At 36.4% G+C, this 14,837-nt stretch overlaps 1 protein-coding gene across 1 annotated transcript in view; it reads right to left on the bottom strand.

Annotated features, from left to right (window-relative positions):
- The window catches only part of DNAH6 (dynein axonemal heavy chain 6), a 328,739-nt gene that overhangs the window by 306,337 nt on the left and 7,565 nt on the right, over nucleotides 1–14,837 (bottom strand). Inside the window, exons 3-4 of the mRNA XM_090281614.1 lie at nucleotides 14,684–14,821; nucleotides 10,848–11,110 (exon numbers count right to left, since the gene is read on the bottom strand). Coding sequence (XP_090137740.1) covers nucleotides 10,848–11,110; nucleotides 14,684–14,821 — 401 coding nt within the window. The remainder of the gene's footprint in view (nucleotides 1–10,847; nucleotides 11,111–14,683; nucleotides 14,822–14,837) is intronic.

The raw sequence follows: 14,837 nt of genomic DNA, 5'->3' as shown, positions 1-14,837 counted from the left end.
TTGCTGTGGCTAGGACTTCCAACACTATGTTGAATAGGAGTGGAGAGATGGAAAGCCTTGTCTAAGTCCTGATTTCAGGGGGAATGCTTTCAGTTTTGTCCATTGAGTATGATGTTGGCGTCAGGCTTCTCATATATAGCCTTAATTATGTTAAGGTATGCTCTCTCTATCCCCATTTTCCTGAGTGTTTTCTTCATAAATGGATGTTGTATTTTATCAAATGCTTTTTCTGCATCTATTGATATGATCGTGTGATTTTTGTCTTTCATTTTGTTTAGATGATGTATTATATTTATTGATTTGTGAACATTAAACCACCCTTGCATCCCTGGGATGAGTCCCAGTTGATCGTGGTGTATGATCTTTTTGATGTATTGCTGGATCCTGGTTGCCAATATTTTATTGAGGATTTTAGCATCTATGTTCATGAATGATATTGGCCTGTAGTTTTCTTTCTTTGTTGTGTCTTGACCTGGTTTAGGGATTAGGGTAATACTGGCTTCATAGAAAGAGTTTGGGATTTTTCCCTCTTCTTGGATTTTTTGGAATAGTTTGAGGAGGGTAAGAGTCAACATCAAGAAAACAGACAACCCAGTTAAAAAATGGGCAAAGGACCTGAACAAACATTTCTCCAAAGAGGACATACAGAAGGTCCGTAGACACATGAAAAAATGGTCAACATCATTAGACATCAGAGAGATGCAAATAAAAACCACAATGAGATACCACTTTACACCAGTCAAAATGGCCATCATCAACAAATCAACAAACAACAAGTGCTGGCGAGGATGTGGAGAAACGGGAACCCTACTGCACTGTTGGTGGGAATGCAGACTGGTGCAGCCACTATGGAAAACAGTATGGAGTTACCTCAAAAAACTAAAAATGAAACTGCCTTTTGAATCAGAGGTTCCACTGCTAGGATTATACCCGAAAAATCCTAAAACACTAATTCAAAAGAACTTATGCACCCCTATGTTCATAGCAGCACTATTTACAATAGTTAAGTGCTGGAAACAGCCTAAGTGCCTATCTCTAAATAAGTGGATCAAAAAACTGTGGTACATTTACACAATGGAATTCTATGTAGTAGAAAGAAAGAAGGAACTCCTGCCATTTGCAACAACATGGATGGAACTAGAGAGAGTTATGCTTAGTGAAATAAGCCAGGCAAAGAAAGAAAAATACTGTATGATATTACCTAATACAGGAAACTAAAGAACAACATAAACAAACAAACTAAATAGGACAAAGAGCAGAATAGCAGTCAATATGGGGGAGGGGAGAGGGGGGAGGGAGAGAAGGGGTATAAGTAAGGGAAGGGTTTAGTCAAGGAACGTGTATAAATGACTCATGGACATGGACAACAGGGAGGGATATGATTGTGGGAGAAGGGGTGGCCTGGGTGGGGGATAGAAATGGGGGGAAAATGGGACTACTGTAATTGAAAAACAAAAAAATAAAAGAAAAAAAATCGAACCGTTTAAAAATAAAAAAGGAAATATATCTCATCTCACAGGTCAAAAAAGAAAGACGAAGAGAGAATCCTAAAAGCAGCAAGAGAGAAATAACTAATAACATACAAGGGAGCTCCAATAAGGCTATCATCAAATTTCTCAGCAGAAACACTACAAGCCAGAAGGGAATGGCAAAAAATATTCCAAGCAATGAAAAACAAAGGCCTACAACCAAGAATACTCTACCCAGCAAGGCTCTCATTCAAAATGGAAAGTGAAATAAGGAGTTTCCAAGACAAAAAAAGGCTAAAAGAATACATCTCCACCAAACCAGCATTGCAAAAGATGCTAAAGGGTCTGCTTTAAGAAGATGAAGAAACAGAGAGAGACAGAGAGCAACACGAGTACAAAGGGGGAAAATGACAATGAATTAGTACTTATTGGTAATAACCTTAAATGTAAATGGATTAAATGCTCCAATCAAAAGACATAGGGTAGTTGAATGGATTAGAAAGCATGACCCACATATATGCTGTCTACAAGAGACCCACCTTAGAACAAAAGATCTACACAGACTGAAAGTGAAGGGATGGAAAAAAGTATTTCAAGCAAATGGACATGAAAAAAAAGCTGGGCTAGCAATATTTATATCAGACAAAACAGATTTCACAGCAAAGGCATTAAAAAGACACAAAGAAGGACATTTCATAATACTTAAGGGAAAAATCCATCAAGAAGATATAACCCTTATAAATATATTTGCTCCCAACTTAGGAGCACCCAAATATGTAAGGAAAATTTTGAAAGACTCCAAGAAAGATATAGACAGCAACACACTCATAGTAGGGGACTTTAACACACCATTGTCAACAATGGACAGATCTTTGAAGAAAAGAAACACCAAAGATATTGAGGCACTGAACAACACTCTAGATCAAATGGACTTAGTCAATATATATAGAACTTTTCACCCCAAAGAAGCAAAATATACATTCTTTTCAAGTGCACATGGAACATTTTCAAAGAGAGACCACATTGTGGGACACAAAACAAGCCTCAACAAATTCAAGAAAATTGAAATTATATCAAGCATCTTCTCAGATCATAATGGCTTAAAAATGGAAATCAACCTCAAGGAAAAAACTCAAAAACATTCAAACTCATGGAGAATGAATAACTGCTATTAAATAATTAATGGGTTAACAATGACATCAAGGAAGAAATCAAAAAGTTTCTGGAAACTAATGATAATGAACACACAACAACCCAAAACATATGCGAAAGTAATCCTGAGAGGGAAGGTCATTGCAATACAGGCCTACCTAAAAAAGCTAGAAGAATCTCTAATAAAAAATTTAACCATACAGCTACAAGAACTAGAGGAAGAACAACAAACAAAGCCCAGATTAAGTAGAAGAAAGGAAATCATCAAGATCAGAGCAGAATTAAATGACATAGAGACTAAACTAACAATTCAAAAGATCAACATAAGTAGGAGCTGGTTCTTTGAAACGATAAACAAAATTGACAACCCTTTAACCAGGCTCATCAAGAAAAAAAGAGAGAGGACCCAAACAAATAAAATCAGAAACAAAAGAGGAGAAATCACAACTGATACCATAGAAATACAAAGGATTGTAAGAAATTACTACAAACAACTGTATGGCAAGAAATTTGACAACCTATATGAAATGAACAAATTCCTGGAAACATATAATCTTTGAAAACTGAATCAAGAAGAAGCAGAAAGCCTGAACAGACCAATAACAACTAGTGAAATTGAAGCAGTAATCAAAAAACTCCTGTCACACAAAAGCCCTGGACCGGATGGCTTCACAGGTGAATCCTACAAAACATTTAGGAAAAAACTAACTTCTATCCTCCTCAGACGATTCCAAAAGATTCAAGAAGAGGGAAGACTCCCAAACTCGTTCTATGAAGCAGTATTACCCTAATTTCAAAACCAGGTCAAGACACAACAAAGCAAGAAAACTACAGGTCAATATCACTGATGAACATAGATGCTAAAATCCTAAACAGAATATTGGCAAACCGGATCCAGGAACACATTAAAAGATTATACACCACGATCAAGTGGGATTCATCCCAGGGACACAAGGATGGTTTAATATTCGCAAATCAATAAACGTAATATACCACCTAAACAAAATGAAAGACAAAAATCACATGATCATATCAATAGATGCAGAAAAAGCATTTGATAAAGCACGACACCCATTTATCATGAAAACTCTCAGCAATATGGGAATAGAGGGAGCATACCTCAACATAATAAAGGCCATATATGAGAAACCTGAAGCCAACATGGAAAAACTCAATGGAAAAAACTTAGAGCGTTCCCCTTAGGTTAGGAAAAAGACAAGGATGTCCACTTTCTCCACTCCTATTCAACATAGTCTTTGAAATTCTAGCCACAGCAATCAGACAAGAAAGAGAAATGAAAGGCATCCAATTTGGAAAAGAGGAAGTAAAACTGTCATTATTTGCAGATGACATGATAGTGTACATAGAAAACTCTATAGACTCCACAAATAGACTACTTGACCTAATAAGTGAATTTGGCAAAATAGCAGGATACAAAGTCAATATTTAGAAATCTAAGGCATTTCTGTACACCAACAATAAAACATCAGAGATAGAAGCTAAAAGAAAAATCCTATTTACCATAGCAACAAGAATAATAAAGTACCTAGGAATAAACTTAACCAAGGAGGTAAGAGACCTGTGCTCAGAAAACTACATAACACTGAAGAAAGAAATTAAGGAAGATACAAATAAATGGGAGCATATACCATGCTCATGGATGGGAAGAATCAACATCATTAAAATGTCCATACTACCCAAAGCAATTTACAGATTCAATGCAATCCCTTTCAAAATACCAGCAATGTATTTTGCAGACCTAGAACAAGTACTTCAAAAATTTATATGGAACCAAAAAAGAGCCTGAATAGCCACAGCAATTTTGAGGAAGAAGAACACAGTAGGAGGAATCACAATACCTGATATCAAACTATACTACAAGGCCATGGTAATCAAAACAGTCTGGTACTGGCATAAGAACACACATATAGATCAATGGAACAGAATAGAGAGCCCAGAAATAAACCCAGGTCTATATGGTCAACTAATATTTGACAAAGGGGGAAGAAACATAAAATGGAATGAAAAGAGCCTCTTCAACAAATGGTGTTGGGAGAACTGGACAGGGACATGCAAAAAAATGAAACTAGACCACCAACTTACACCATACACCAGAATAAACTCAAAATGGATCAAAGACTTAAATGTAATCTGTGACACCATAAAAGTCCTAGAGGAAAAAATAGGCAAAAAAATTTTTGATATCCCACATAGCAACATTTTCACTGATATATCTCCTAAGGCAAGGGAAATAAAGGAAAGAATAAACAAATGGGAGTACATCAAACTAAAGAGTTTCTGCTCAGAAAAAGAAAACATCAGCAAGATGAAAAGAAAACCAACCATATGGGAAAATATATTTGCCAATGATATCTCAGACAAGGGACTGATCTCCAAAATATATAAAGAACCCAACACGACTCAACACCAAGAAAACAGACAACCCAATTAAAAAATGGGCAAAGGACATGAACAAACACTTCTCCAAAGAGGACATACAGAGGGTCCATAGACATATGAAAGAATGCTCAACATCGCTAGCCATCAGAGAAATGGAAATAAAAACCACAATGAGATACCACTTTACACCTGTCAGAATGGCCATCATCAAGAAATCAACAAACAACTTGTGCTGGAGAGGATGTGAAGAAATGGGAACCCTGGTGCACTGCTGGTGGGAATGCAGACTGGTGCAGCCACTATTGAAAACAGTTTGGAATTTCCTCAAAAAACTAAAAATGGAACTGCCTTTTGAACCAGCAATTCCATTGCTACGATTATATCCAAAAAATCCTGAAACACCAACTCAAAAGAACCTATGCACCCCTATGTTCATAGCAGCACTATTTACAATAGCCAAGTGCTGGAAGTAACCTAAGTGCCCATCTGTAGATGAGTGGATCAAAAAACTGTGGTACATTTACACAATGGAATACTGTGTAGCAGAAAGAAAGAAGAAACTTCTACCATTTGCAACAACATGGATGGAACTAAAGAGAATTATGCTTAGCAAAATAAGCCAGGCAACAAAAGAAAAATACCTTATGCTGTCACCTATTACAGGAAACTAATAAACAACACAAACAAATGACCAAAAGTGAAGCAGAGGGCATAGCCTATGATCTCATTACCTAAGTGACTGTACACATAGGCCTCACTTAATCCTGTCTGCAGCGTTGCCTCCTGAGACTCAACCCTTTGTCTGAACTAAGTGGCTGGAATACAACAAGGATGCCAGCCTGTTAAACGAAGCATGCCACTGTCCGGCAACAGCCAGCTGACCTGGAGTCTGCACGATCCTTCCCCATGTGGGAAGGCCACCTTCCCCTACACACCCCCACTCTTATCAGGGATTTCTGGACCCAAGGGTAGGTAGGACGATGACCATGTCCAGCTTGAAGCAACTAGAGGAGCTCGAGACCTTTGCCCATTGTCCTTTATAAGATTATAAAGGGTCTTAAGTCTGAGAGGGAGGGATTGTTATTTTTTATTGTTAAAATAATTAATCATTTATTAAAAAAAGAAGAGGAAGTATATATGAAAGGGTAAAGTGGGAGAGCTTGTATGTACGACCCATGGGCATGGACTTGGGGGGGGATTGCTGGGGGCGAGGGGTACTGGGTGGAGGGGAGCAAAGGGAAAAGAATTGGAACTATTGTAACAGTATAAGCAATAAAATATACTTAAAAAAAAAGTTCAAGCCCCTTTCTGGGTATCGTAGATATCTTTAGGTAAGATGTTGATATAGCTTGCTTGGTACTACTCATTCATTTTTGATAACATTTCCATAGAAATAGGATATTTAGGCAAAAGAACAAGAATATTACTGTGGTTCACAAATCCAAATTTGAGATAACTCTAATTATATTGCCTAATTTCTAATCCTTTTCATCACTGTGTTTATCTTATAACTTATTTTCTCTCTGAGCATATTTTTCCATAGGTGCCTCAGTAGTAGTATGACATAGCTTTTTTTTTTTTTTAATCAGAAAGACAGATTATAATGCTAGGTTTGGAAACTATGAAAAATGCTTCCATGGCTTCTTCACTTCAGGTGGGTAGTAAAGACAGTTTTTGATAGCAAACTCTCAGTTTCATGGGACTCTCAAAAGCCAGACTGTTATTTACTTATTGTATTTATTGTACAATCTGGGGCAAGTTACTTAACCATTTTGCACCTCATCTGCAAAGTAGATATAATAATTTTATCTCTCTTATAGTAGTAGTGTGAGGATTAAATGGTTTATAATACTATATATAAATTATTTGCCTAGAATGTAGACACCAATAAATTATAATCCTTTATGATGTAAAATGTTATGATTTCCTTTGGTGTCCTCTCACAAAGTGGATATATAGCCCAACTGTCTAGCCTACAGCCGTCTCCTATACTACATGGCTGGCCCTCAGTTACTATTACTCTTGTTCAAGGTCTAAGACCCTAAACAAAGAAAATTATTTTGTCTTGACCAGTCTTATTCTCTGTTCTCAATGCTATTCATGATCTCTCTAGTTCCTGATCCTTTGCTTAGGTTCTCCTTACTTGCCCCAGACCTGACTAGAGTCACCATTATGCTCCCTTGCTGGGCAAGATAATCTTCAGCATATAGTTGTATATTTACCAGGCTGACATGCTAACATACTTAGTTATCTCCTTGAAACTTATTCTTCACAAGATTGTTATGCCTAACACATACCATTAAATTAATTCTTTTGAATTAACTTGATAAATAAAACTATTTTCTTACTTGGACTGTAGTAGATATAAATATTGTAAAACTCATATATAATGTATTTTACTATACTTAAAAAGTATGTGAAGACATATTTTATCATAACTTTAAAAAGTTTTGTATAACATGTCCTCATCTTGTTGACCCAGTAATTACCACTTTTAACTTCCAATTCCAGCTATGTAGCATCCAAATTGTTGTATTTATTTATAAGATTTATAATATTTGGAGTTCAGGCTAGGCAGAAAAATTTAACATCAACTCTGAAATGTAATAAATTGTGATTTCAACAGTAACTTTTTAAATGAAGCCTGGGATATTGGGTTGGCCAAAAAGTTCATTTAGATTTTTTCCATAAGATGGCTCTATTTGCACTTAGTTGTCTTTAACTTCATTTGAAACAATTTTGTTAGATTGTATTGTGACAGCTGTCATGTCAATGTACGTTTTTTAAAAAAATCAAAATTGGTGAATTTTTGTGTAGCCATTTTAATATTGAAGATGGAAGAAAATAAGCCACATTTTCAGCATATTATGTTTTATTATTTCAAGAAAGGCAAAAATGCAACTAAACACACACACAAAAAGGATTTGCACAGTGTGTGGAGAAGGTGCTGTGACTGACCAAACATGTCACAAGTGGTTTGAGAAGTTTCATGCTGGAGATTTCTTGCTGGATGATGCTCCACGGTCGAGTAAACCAGTTGAAGCTGATAGCAATCAAATTGAGACACTAATTGAGAACAATCAACATTATACCACACAGGAGACAGCCAACATACTCAAAATATCCAAATTGATAAAATTATTTTACAGAAAAAACTAAAAGGACTTTTTGGCCAACCCAATATTACTATCAAGCATCATTACTGTCAGTCCAAATATAAAACATCAACTCAATTCCCCTAGTAGAAATGCTCATTAGCCTAGAAATACAATTAATTTTTTAATTAGATAAAAGCATAGTTTCTAGTCTCATCTTCAACACGGGCATAACTCAGAGATATTGCAGGCTTGGCTTCAGACCAATGCAATAAAATAATATTGCAATAAAGGGAGTCATACAAATTTTTTGATTTCTCACTGCATGGAAGTCATGTTTACACTATACTGTAGTCTACTAAGTGTGCAACAGCATTTTTTACGTCAAAGGGCTTTCAATTCCATTATATATTAATTCTCCCATTAAAAAACAACAAGCTATTTCTCTCATCTTAAAAAAAAGTCACTCGGACCCTAATTTTCCTTTCACCTACCACCTCATTTCTTTTCTATCTTTGGCATCTGAAAATGAATATATCCAAACCCAAACTCTCTTCTTCCCTGATGAATTGATCTCATCCAGTCTTCTGTGACCCAGTCAATAGCAACTCTACCTTTCTCTTGCTCAGGGAAATGGATCATTAAAGTGATCCTGGACTGGACTCCTCTCTGATTGTTCACCTTGAACATAATTCATAAAAAATCCCATTGGCTTGACCTTTGAATTATTTCCAGAATTTGACCTACTTTTCACCACTTCTAGCACCACCACCTGGTCCATCTCCCACCTGAATAATTACAGCCCTTCTAATTGGTCTTCCTGTTTTAACTCTTGCTCCTTATAATTCTATATTCTCCACATAGCAGCGAGAGGGTCCTTTTCAAAGCGTCAGATCTTAATACTTCTCTGCTTGAAATCTTTCCATGATTCTCCATTTTTCTCAGAGTAAAAGCTAATGTCCTTACAATGACTGGCAAGGCCCTGCATGATCCATTCCCTAGCTCTCGTTCACTCAACTGTAGTCACACCGGCTTCTCTTCACCTCTTGAACATGCTAGGTATGCTCTGCCTTGGGATATTTGTATTCACTTTCCTGCTGTCTGGAATGCCCATCTTTCCTCTCCCAACCACCACATAATTCACTCCCCTCCTTCAAGTTCTTGTTCAAATGCCAGCTTCTCAATGAGGCCCATCCTGACCACCTGGTTAATCTACAACTTCTTCCCCAAAACTCCCAATCTCCTTTGCTCTACTCCGTTTTTTCTATAATACTTATCACCTCCTAGCATTCCATATAATTTACTCATGTATCATATTTATTGTCTCCCTCTGCTAAAATGTAAGCTCCATGAGGGCAGCAATTTTAATCTGCATGGTTCACTAATATACCTTAGCACCTAGAATAGTTCATGCTATAACATGCAATACAAGTTCCTGAATAATTGGATTTTCACCTCCGTTCTCTCTACAAATTATTCCTCACTCCTGTCAAACTCTTTTGGACTTTCAATAAATCTATCATTTTAATTAAAATGTTTTTTCTTCTCCCCATTTGTTGCCAGTAGGAGGCTGTCCTCAGTGTTATCTGACTCAATAAAACTAGTGAAAGGGAGAACAAGAGAATTCATAGAAGGTCCTTTTAGCTTTCCACACACCAGAGAATGGGAAGGTAATTCAAAGAATTTGGTAGCAAAGTTAAACTATTATCACCTTCAAGGAAGGACTACTTCAACAAGTGCTGTCAGTTAAAATGACATGCAAAACAAATAATGCATCATCTACTTTTTATACATTGCCATCTTCTTTTCTCAGTAATCCCAAAATAACAAAAATGTTTGTAATATTGATTAAAAATAGATGGCAGTTCTAAGAATAAAGTTTATAGCCATAAACCACCTTTTAGAAAGTATAAAGGTCACAATGTACATCCTAACTTCACATCTCAAGGAACTAGGAAAAAAAAAAAAAAAAAACTAACCCCAAAGTTAGCCAAAGAAAGGCAATAACAATTATCAAAGCAGAAATAAATAAAATAAAGACTAGAAAAACAATAGGAGATATCAACAAAACTAATAGCTGTTTTTTTTAAAATATAAAATTGACAAACTCCTAGCTAGATTAAGAAAAAAAAAGAGAAGACCCAAATAACATCATAAATGAACGAGAAGATATCAGAACTGACACAAGAGAAATACAAGGTCCATTAGAGACTACTATGAATAATTATACACCGATAGATTGGATAACCTGGAAGAAATGGATAAATTCATAGAAAGATGCAATTGCACAAAACTGAATTCTGAAGGGTTAGAACATTTGAACAGACCAATAACAAGTGACATGATTAAAAGTTATCAGAAACCTCTCAGCATAGGAAAGCCCAGAACAAGATAGTTTTCTGGTGACTTCTACCACATGTTCAAAGAGGAGTTAACACTAATCTTCTCAAGCTTTTCCAAAAAAATTAAAGAGAGAATGCTTCCAAACTCATAAAAAAAAAAAGATGGCATTACATAATATAAACAGAGAAACACACAAGTGCTTCAAAGATAGATGTCTATAAATAAAGAAAAAATAAAATAGTTGTGATTGAGATTCATTTATCATTAGATGATAACCCAAATTATATTTTATCATATTCATCATTAATACTCAATCAGTTATGGGTAACATTTGCAATCTTATGTATAATTTTTAATGTTAATAAATCATTCATAAAAGAGAACTTACTTCAGATTATATGTGTCATATTCAGTGGAAGACCTGGGCACTGCAGGAATCATATAAAGAAATCCAATATGTTCATTTTCACATATTATTTTAATAATTTGCAAGGGATTACGAATGTTGGCTTTAATAACTTCTTCCCGGTCATGGAAAATATACTTAGGGTAAGTTGAGGAACTAGTCCTACGGAGACCTCTTCTTCCAGTACTGGTACGTGGCAGTTTAGGAGGAGAGAGAGAGAATACCTCAGCAGAGGGTCGATGGATCTAAATAAAGCCAAAAAAATGAAGGGATTAAGCAAAAAATAAACTTACAGACACAGAAAAAAATAAGAATCTTGCAAAAAAAAAAAAAGTTATAAACAGCTCACGAAATATTAACCTCAAGGACCAATTATTACACTGCCTGAAAAGTCCAGGGCTCAACAGCAAGCATTTTGGGCCTGAAAAGTTTCAAACAACTGTCATGCAGTGAATAGCACTCCTCAGTACGCCCTATCCAGACACCCATTCCCTTTCAACAGAACAGCCCAGCATCAGCTCCTCTTGCCTTTTCCTCTCCTGTAACTCAATGTTTATTATATCAAAATACTACTGGCTCTCTGGTGTTCATGGGAGCCCACCACTCTCCCTGCTCCGATGCTCTGCATTTATCCTCACTGCAGCCTCTCCCTTCGACTTTCTCACCTTGTCTGACAACCTGATGGTTTCAAGTGACTGAAATCTTATACAGCTCTAACCATACCTCATAATAAACTACAGTTTTTTTGTGAATGTGAGTGGTAGTGACATTGAGCATTGGGGATCATTATGTAATAACCTCATAATTACCAGTTCTGGAGACCAGTGCTTCTCACATTTCAATGTGTATGTGAAGTACCCAGGTGTCATGTTAAAATGTAGTTTTTGTCAGTCTGGGGTGAAGCCTAAGATTCTGCATCTCTAACCTGCTCCTAAGAGATGCGGATGCTGTTGTCTCATGAACTACACTAGGAGCATCAAGGCTAAGTGCACACTAGGTTCACACACTTGAGCTTTGCTCTTTCCCCGGGTTCCAGAGTCTGCACTCAGTGCCACTAACACTCCTTTGCTCCTCTGCAACCCACTTAGTGGCAGCCTCACTCACATTCTTTCCTCCTATGGAGGACATCGATAAGCATATTTGAGGAAATTTGACACTCAATTCCAATAGTCACCACCTTGTCTTTCTGACAGTACAAAGGTAACTGGCTTTTAGATAAAAGAATCACTATTGCAGACCTGCTTTGTTGAATAATTGATGTAAATACATATGATTTTTTTATTGCCTGTTAGCATAGCTAATAGAGGCTGCCATTTCTATAAGAGATTTATTATCATAAGCTCTGTGGAACAACTTCCCCAGAAAGTTTATATTTACAGGGATCATTATTCTCTGTCTTTAATTAAATATACCATGTTGAATAGAAGTTTGAGAGGGGAATTCTGGAAAGCTCAGAGCTGAAGGAAACACATCTTTGAAGGCAAAAGATAAAAAGTTTTTTCACTTATTGGCCGGGGATAGCAACAGCGGCACTGTTTTATTATGTAAAAGAATAAACAAAACCAGATACCCCAAACCAGAGAAAATATACATTGCTTGTTCCACTGTTTCAAAAGGGCTATAGTCAACTTTAACAGTTTCATGAGACTATAGTATTAATATTATAACAAAAAGTGCTTTTATTTTTGTCATTATTTCCTTTAAAAAGTTTTGTGGCATTCTAAATGAAAGATTTCTTCAATAATAGGCCTACAGTTTTTTGTCTGAGTATAATTTCTAATTACAGGCATACCCCAGAGATATTGTGGGTTCAGTTCCAGACTACCATAATAAAGTATTTTACAATAAACCAAACTGTAATCTTTTGGCTGGTGAAGGATCTTGCCTTACATTTGTAAAAAATGCAACACTCAGCCCTGGGCAGCATGGCTGAGTTGGTTGGGCATCATTGCACAAAGCAAATGGTTGCTGGTTTGATTCCTAGTCAGGGCACATGCCTAGGTTGCAGGCCTGGTCCCCAGTTGGGGCAAGTGCAAGAAGCAACTGATTGATATTTGTCTTGCACATCAATATTTCTCTGGATCTCTTTCTCTCTCCCTTCTCCTCTCTCTAAAATAAATAAATAAATATAATCTTGTTTAAAAAATGCAATACCTGTGAAGCTCAATAAAGCAAAGGGCAATAAAATGAGGTATGTATATAACTCAGTAGGAAGATGTGATTCAATTTAAGCAGTCACATAAATTCAGGATTTTTCAGGGGTGGGAGGATGGAATAAAGGAAGTATTTATTCATAAAAGTGAAGAACATCCTCTGTGATGGATGCTCAATCCAATTTGATAAGTCTATCTTCCTTAATCACCAGAAGCAAAGCCTCCAACTTTTCCTTCCTTCCTTCCTTCCTTCTTTCCTTCCTTCCCTCTCCCCTTCCTTCCTCCCATCTCTCAGGAAATCCTCGTTGCTGCATTTCCATTCTAAACTCATTCTGAGAAATCAATACCCCCCCGCCAAGTGACCCTCTTCTCAGAATACTCTTCTTTTATATGGCATATCCACTTTCTTCCACAATTCCCTTCAGCTTTTAACTCTATACTTAATTCTTCACTTAGTTACAGCTACAATCAAGTATAGCTCACACCTAACATTCCTTTCCATCTTCCTCCCATCATTCCACTTGCCCACACAATTTTCTCTTCTTTAAATGCAAGCTCTTGAAGCCCATTTTATACTGAATTAATTTATAGGCAAACATATCCTTCCTGGCCCTATTTAAGATAGCTGTTCTCTCTTTCTACTTCACAGAAACCAAATTAACTGAAGCTATACAATTTTATTCAACCATATGATATCATTCTCTCAGTATAATCTCACCCAACCCCCCAGTGAGCCTCCTTCCAGCTGGCTTCTCAAGCCCCCAACTCTCCCACCTTATCTGCCTCATTAACTTTCCACTCATTCCTCAAAGCTTAGTGCATTTCCCTAGGGTAGCTATTCCTCCACTGACCATACCCATGGACACTAGATGTAAGCATTCCTTCTATTAGTTCTCAATCATTTTATACACAAAATGACCAATGAGAGCTCTTATCACACTTTGAGTGTTCACCTGTCCATCTGCTCACCCCAAGACTTTGAAATCCTTGAGGACAGAGCTTGTGCCAACTCTTTATTTCTAGCACTCTAGCCCAATGCCTAAAAGACAATTAGCACTGAAATGTTCAACAAATGTCAAAGGATCTTCTCAACAAAAAGCTCAGAGAAATCTTGGCCCTACTGGTACTTTTATTGTGTGTATCCTCTATACTTTCTCCCACCCATTTCTGTTTCTTTCTTTAATTATGCCCACATATTTATATAAAGCAATATTCTGGTGATTTCTCTCCAGAGCTTATTATTCACTTATTACTTGTAATGGAACTTCACCATCCTACAACTCTCACCAGTTACAAAAGTTATCTATCTAGCTCAGTTTCTATTTTCTTGCCTTTTACCAAGGTCTTCTAAGATTGTCCTTTTTGGGAATAATGACAAAAATTTCATAAAAGTTAAAACACTAGTATGTGTTCTTTTAACATGCAAGAGAAAATCAGAAGACACTGTGCAGATGCTGATAGTTTCCTTTATGATTTTCCTCTATTGCTCACATTTTCCTTAAATAGGAAGAACTAAGAAATGTTATATTTCCTAAATCCTTTATGCAACCTGATAGAAAAAGATATTGCCACTATTCTTATGCGTTAAAAGCATGTTAGCAATGCTATGTAAAACCTAAATTAAATAAAAATGACCAGTTAAGTACTTTAAATACTATACAGTACCTGTTTTATTTTCAAAGAATCTTTATGCTGAAGAAGCCGAATAGGTGGTTTTATGATTCCGGAAGTGATCAATTGATATTGATTCTGTTCATGTATGTGTTCTGGTCTCTTACGCTCTTGGTAGACTTTTAGCACTGGCTTTGGGAATAAACAG

The sequence above is a fragment of the Furipterus horrens genome, unplaced genomic scaffold (assembly GCF_987537825.1).
Source record: "Furipterus horrens unplaced genomic scaffold, mFurHor1.1.pri manual_scaffold_6, whole genome shotgun sequence".
Lineage (NCBI taxonomy): Eukaryota > Metazoa > Chordata > Mammalia > Chiroptera > Furipteridae > Furipterus > Furipterus horrens.
Note: the sequence above shows the minus strand (reverse complement) of the source record. Positions and strands in the feature narration are given on the sequence as shown.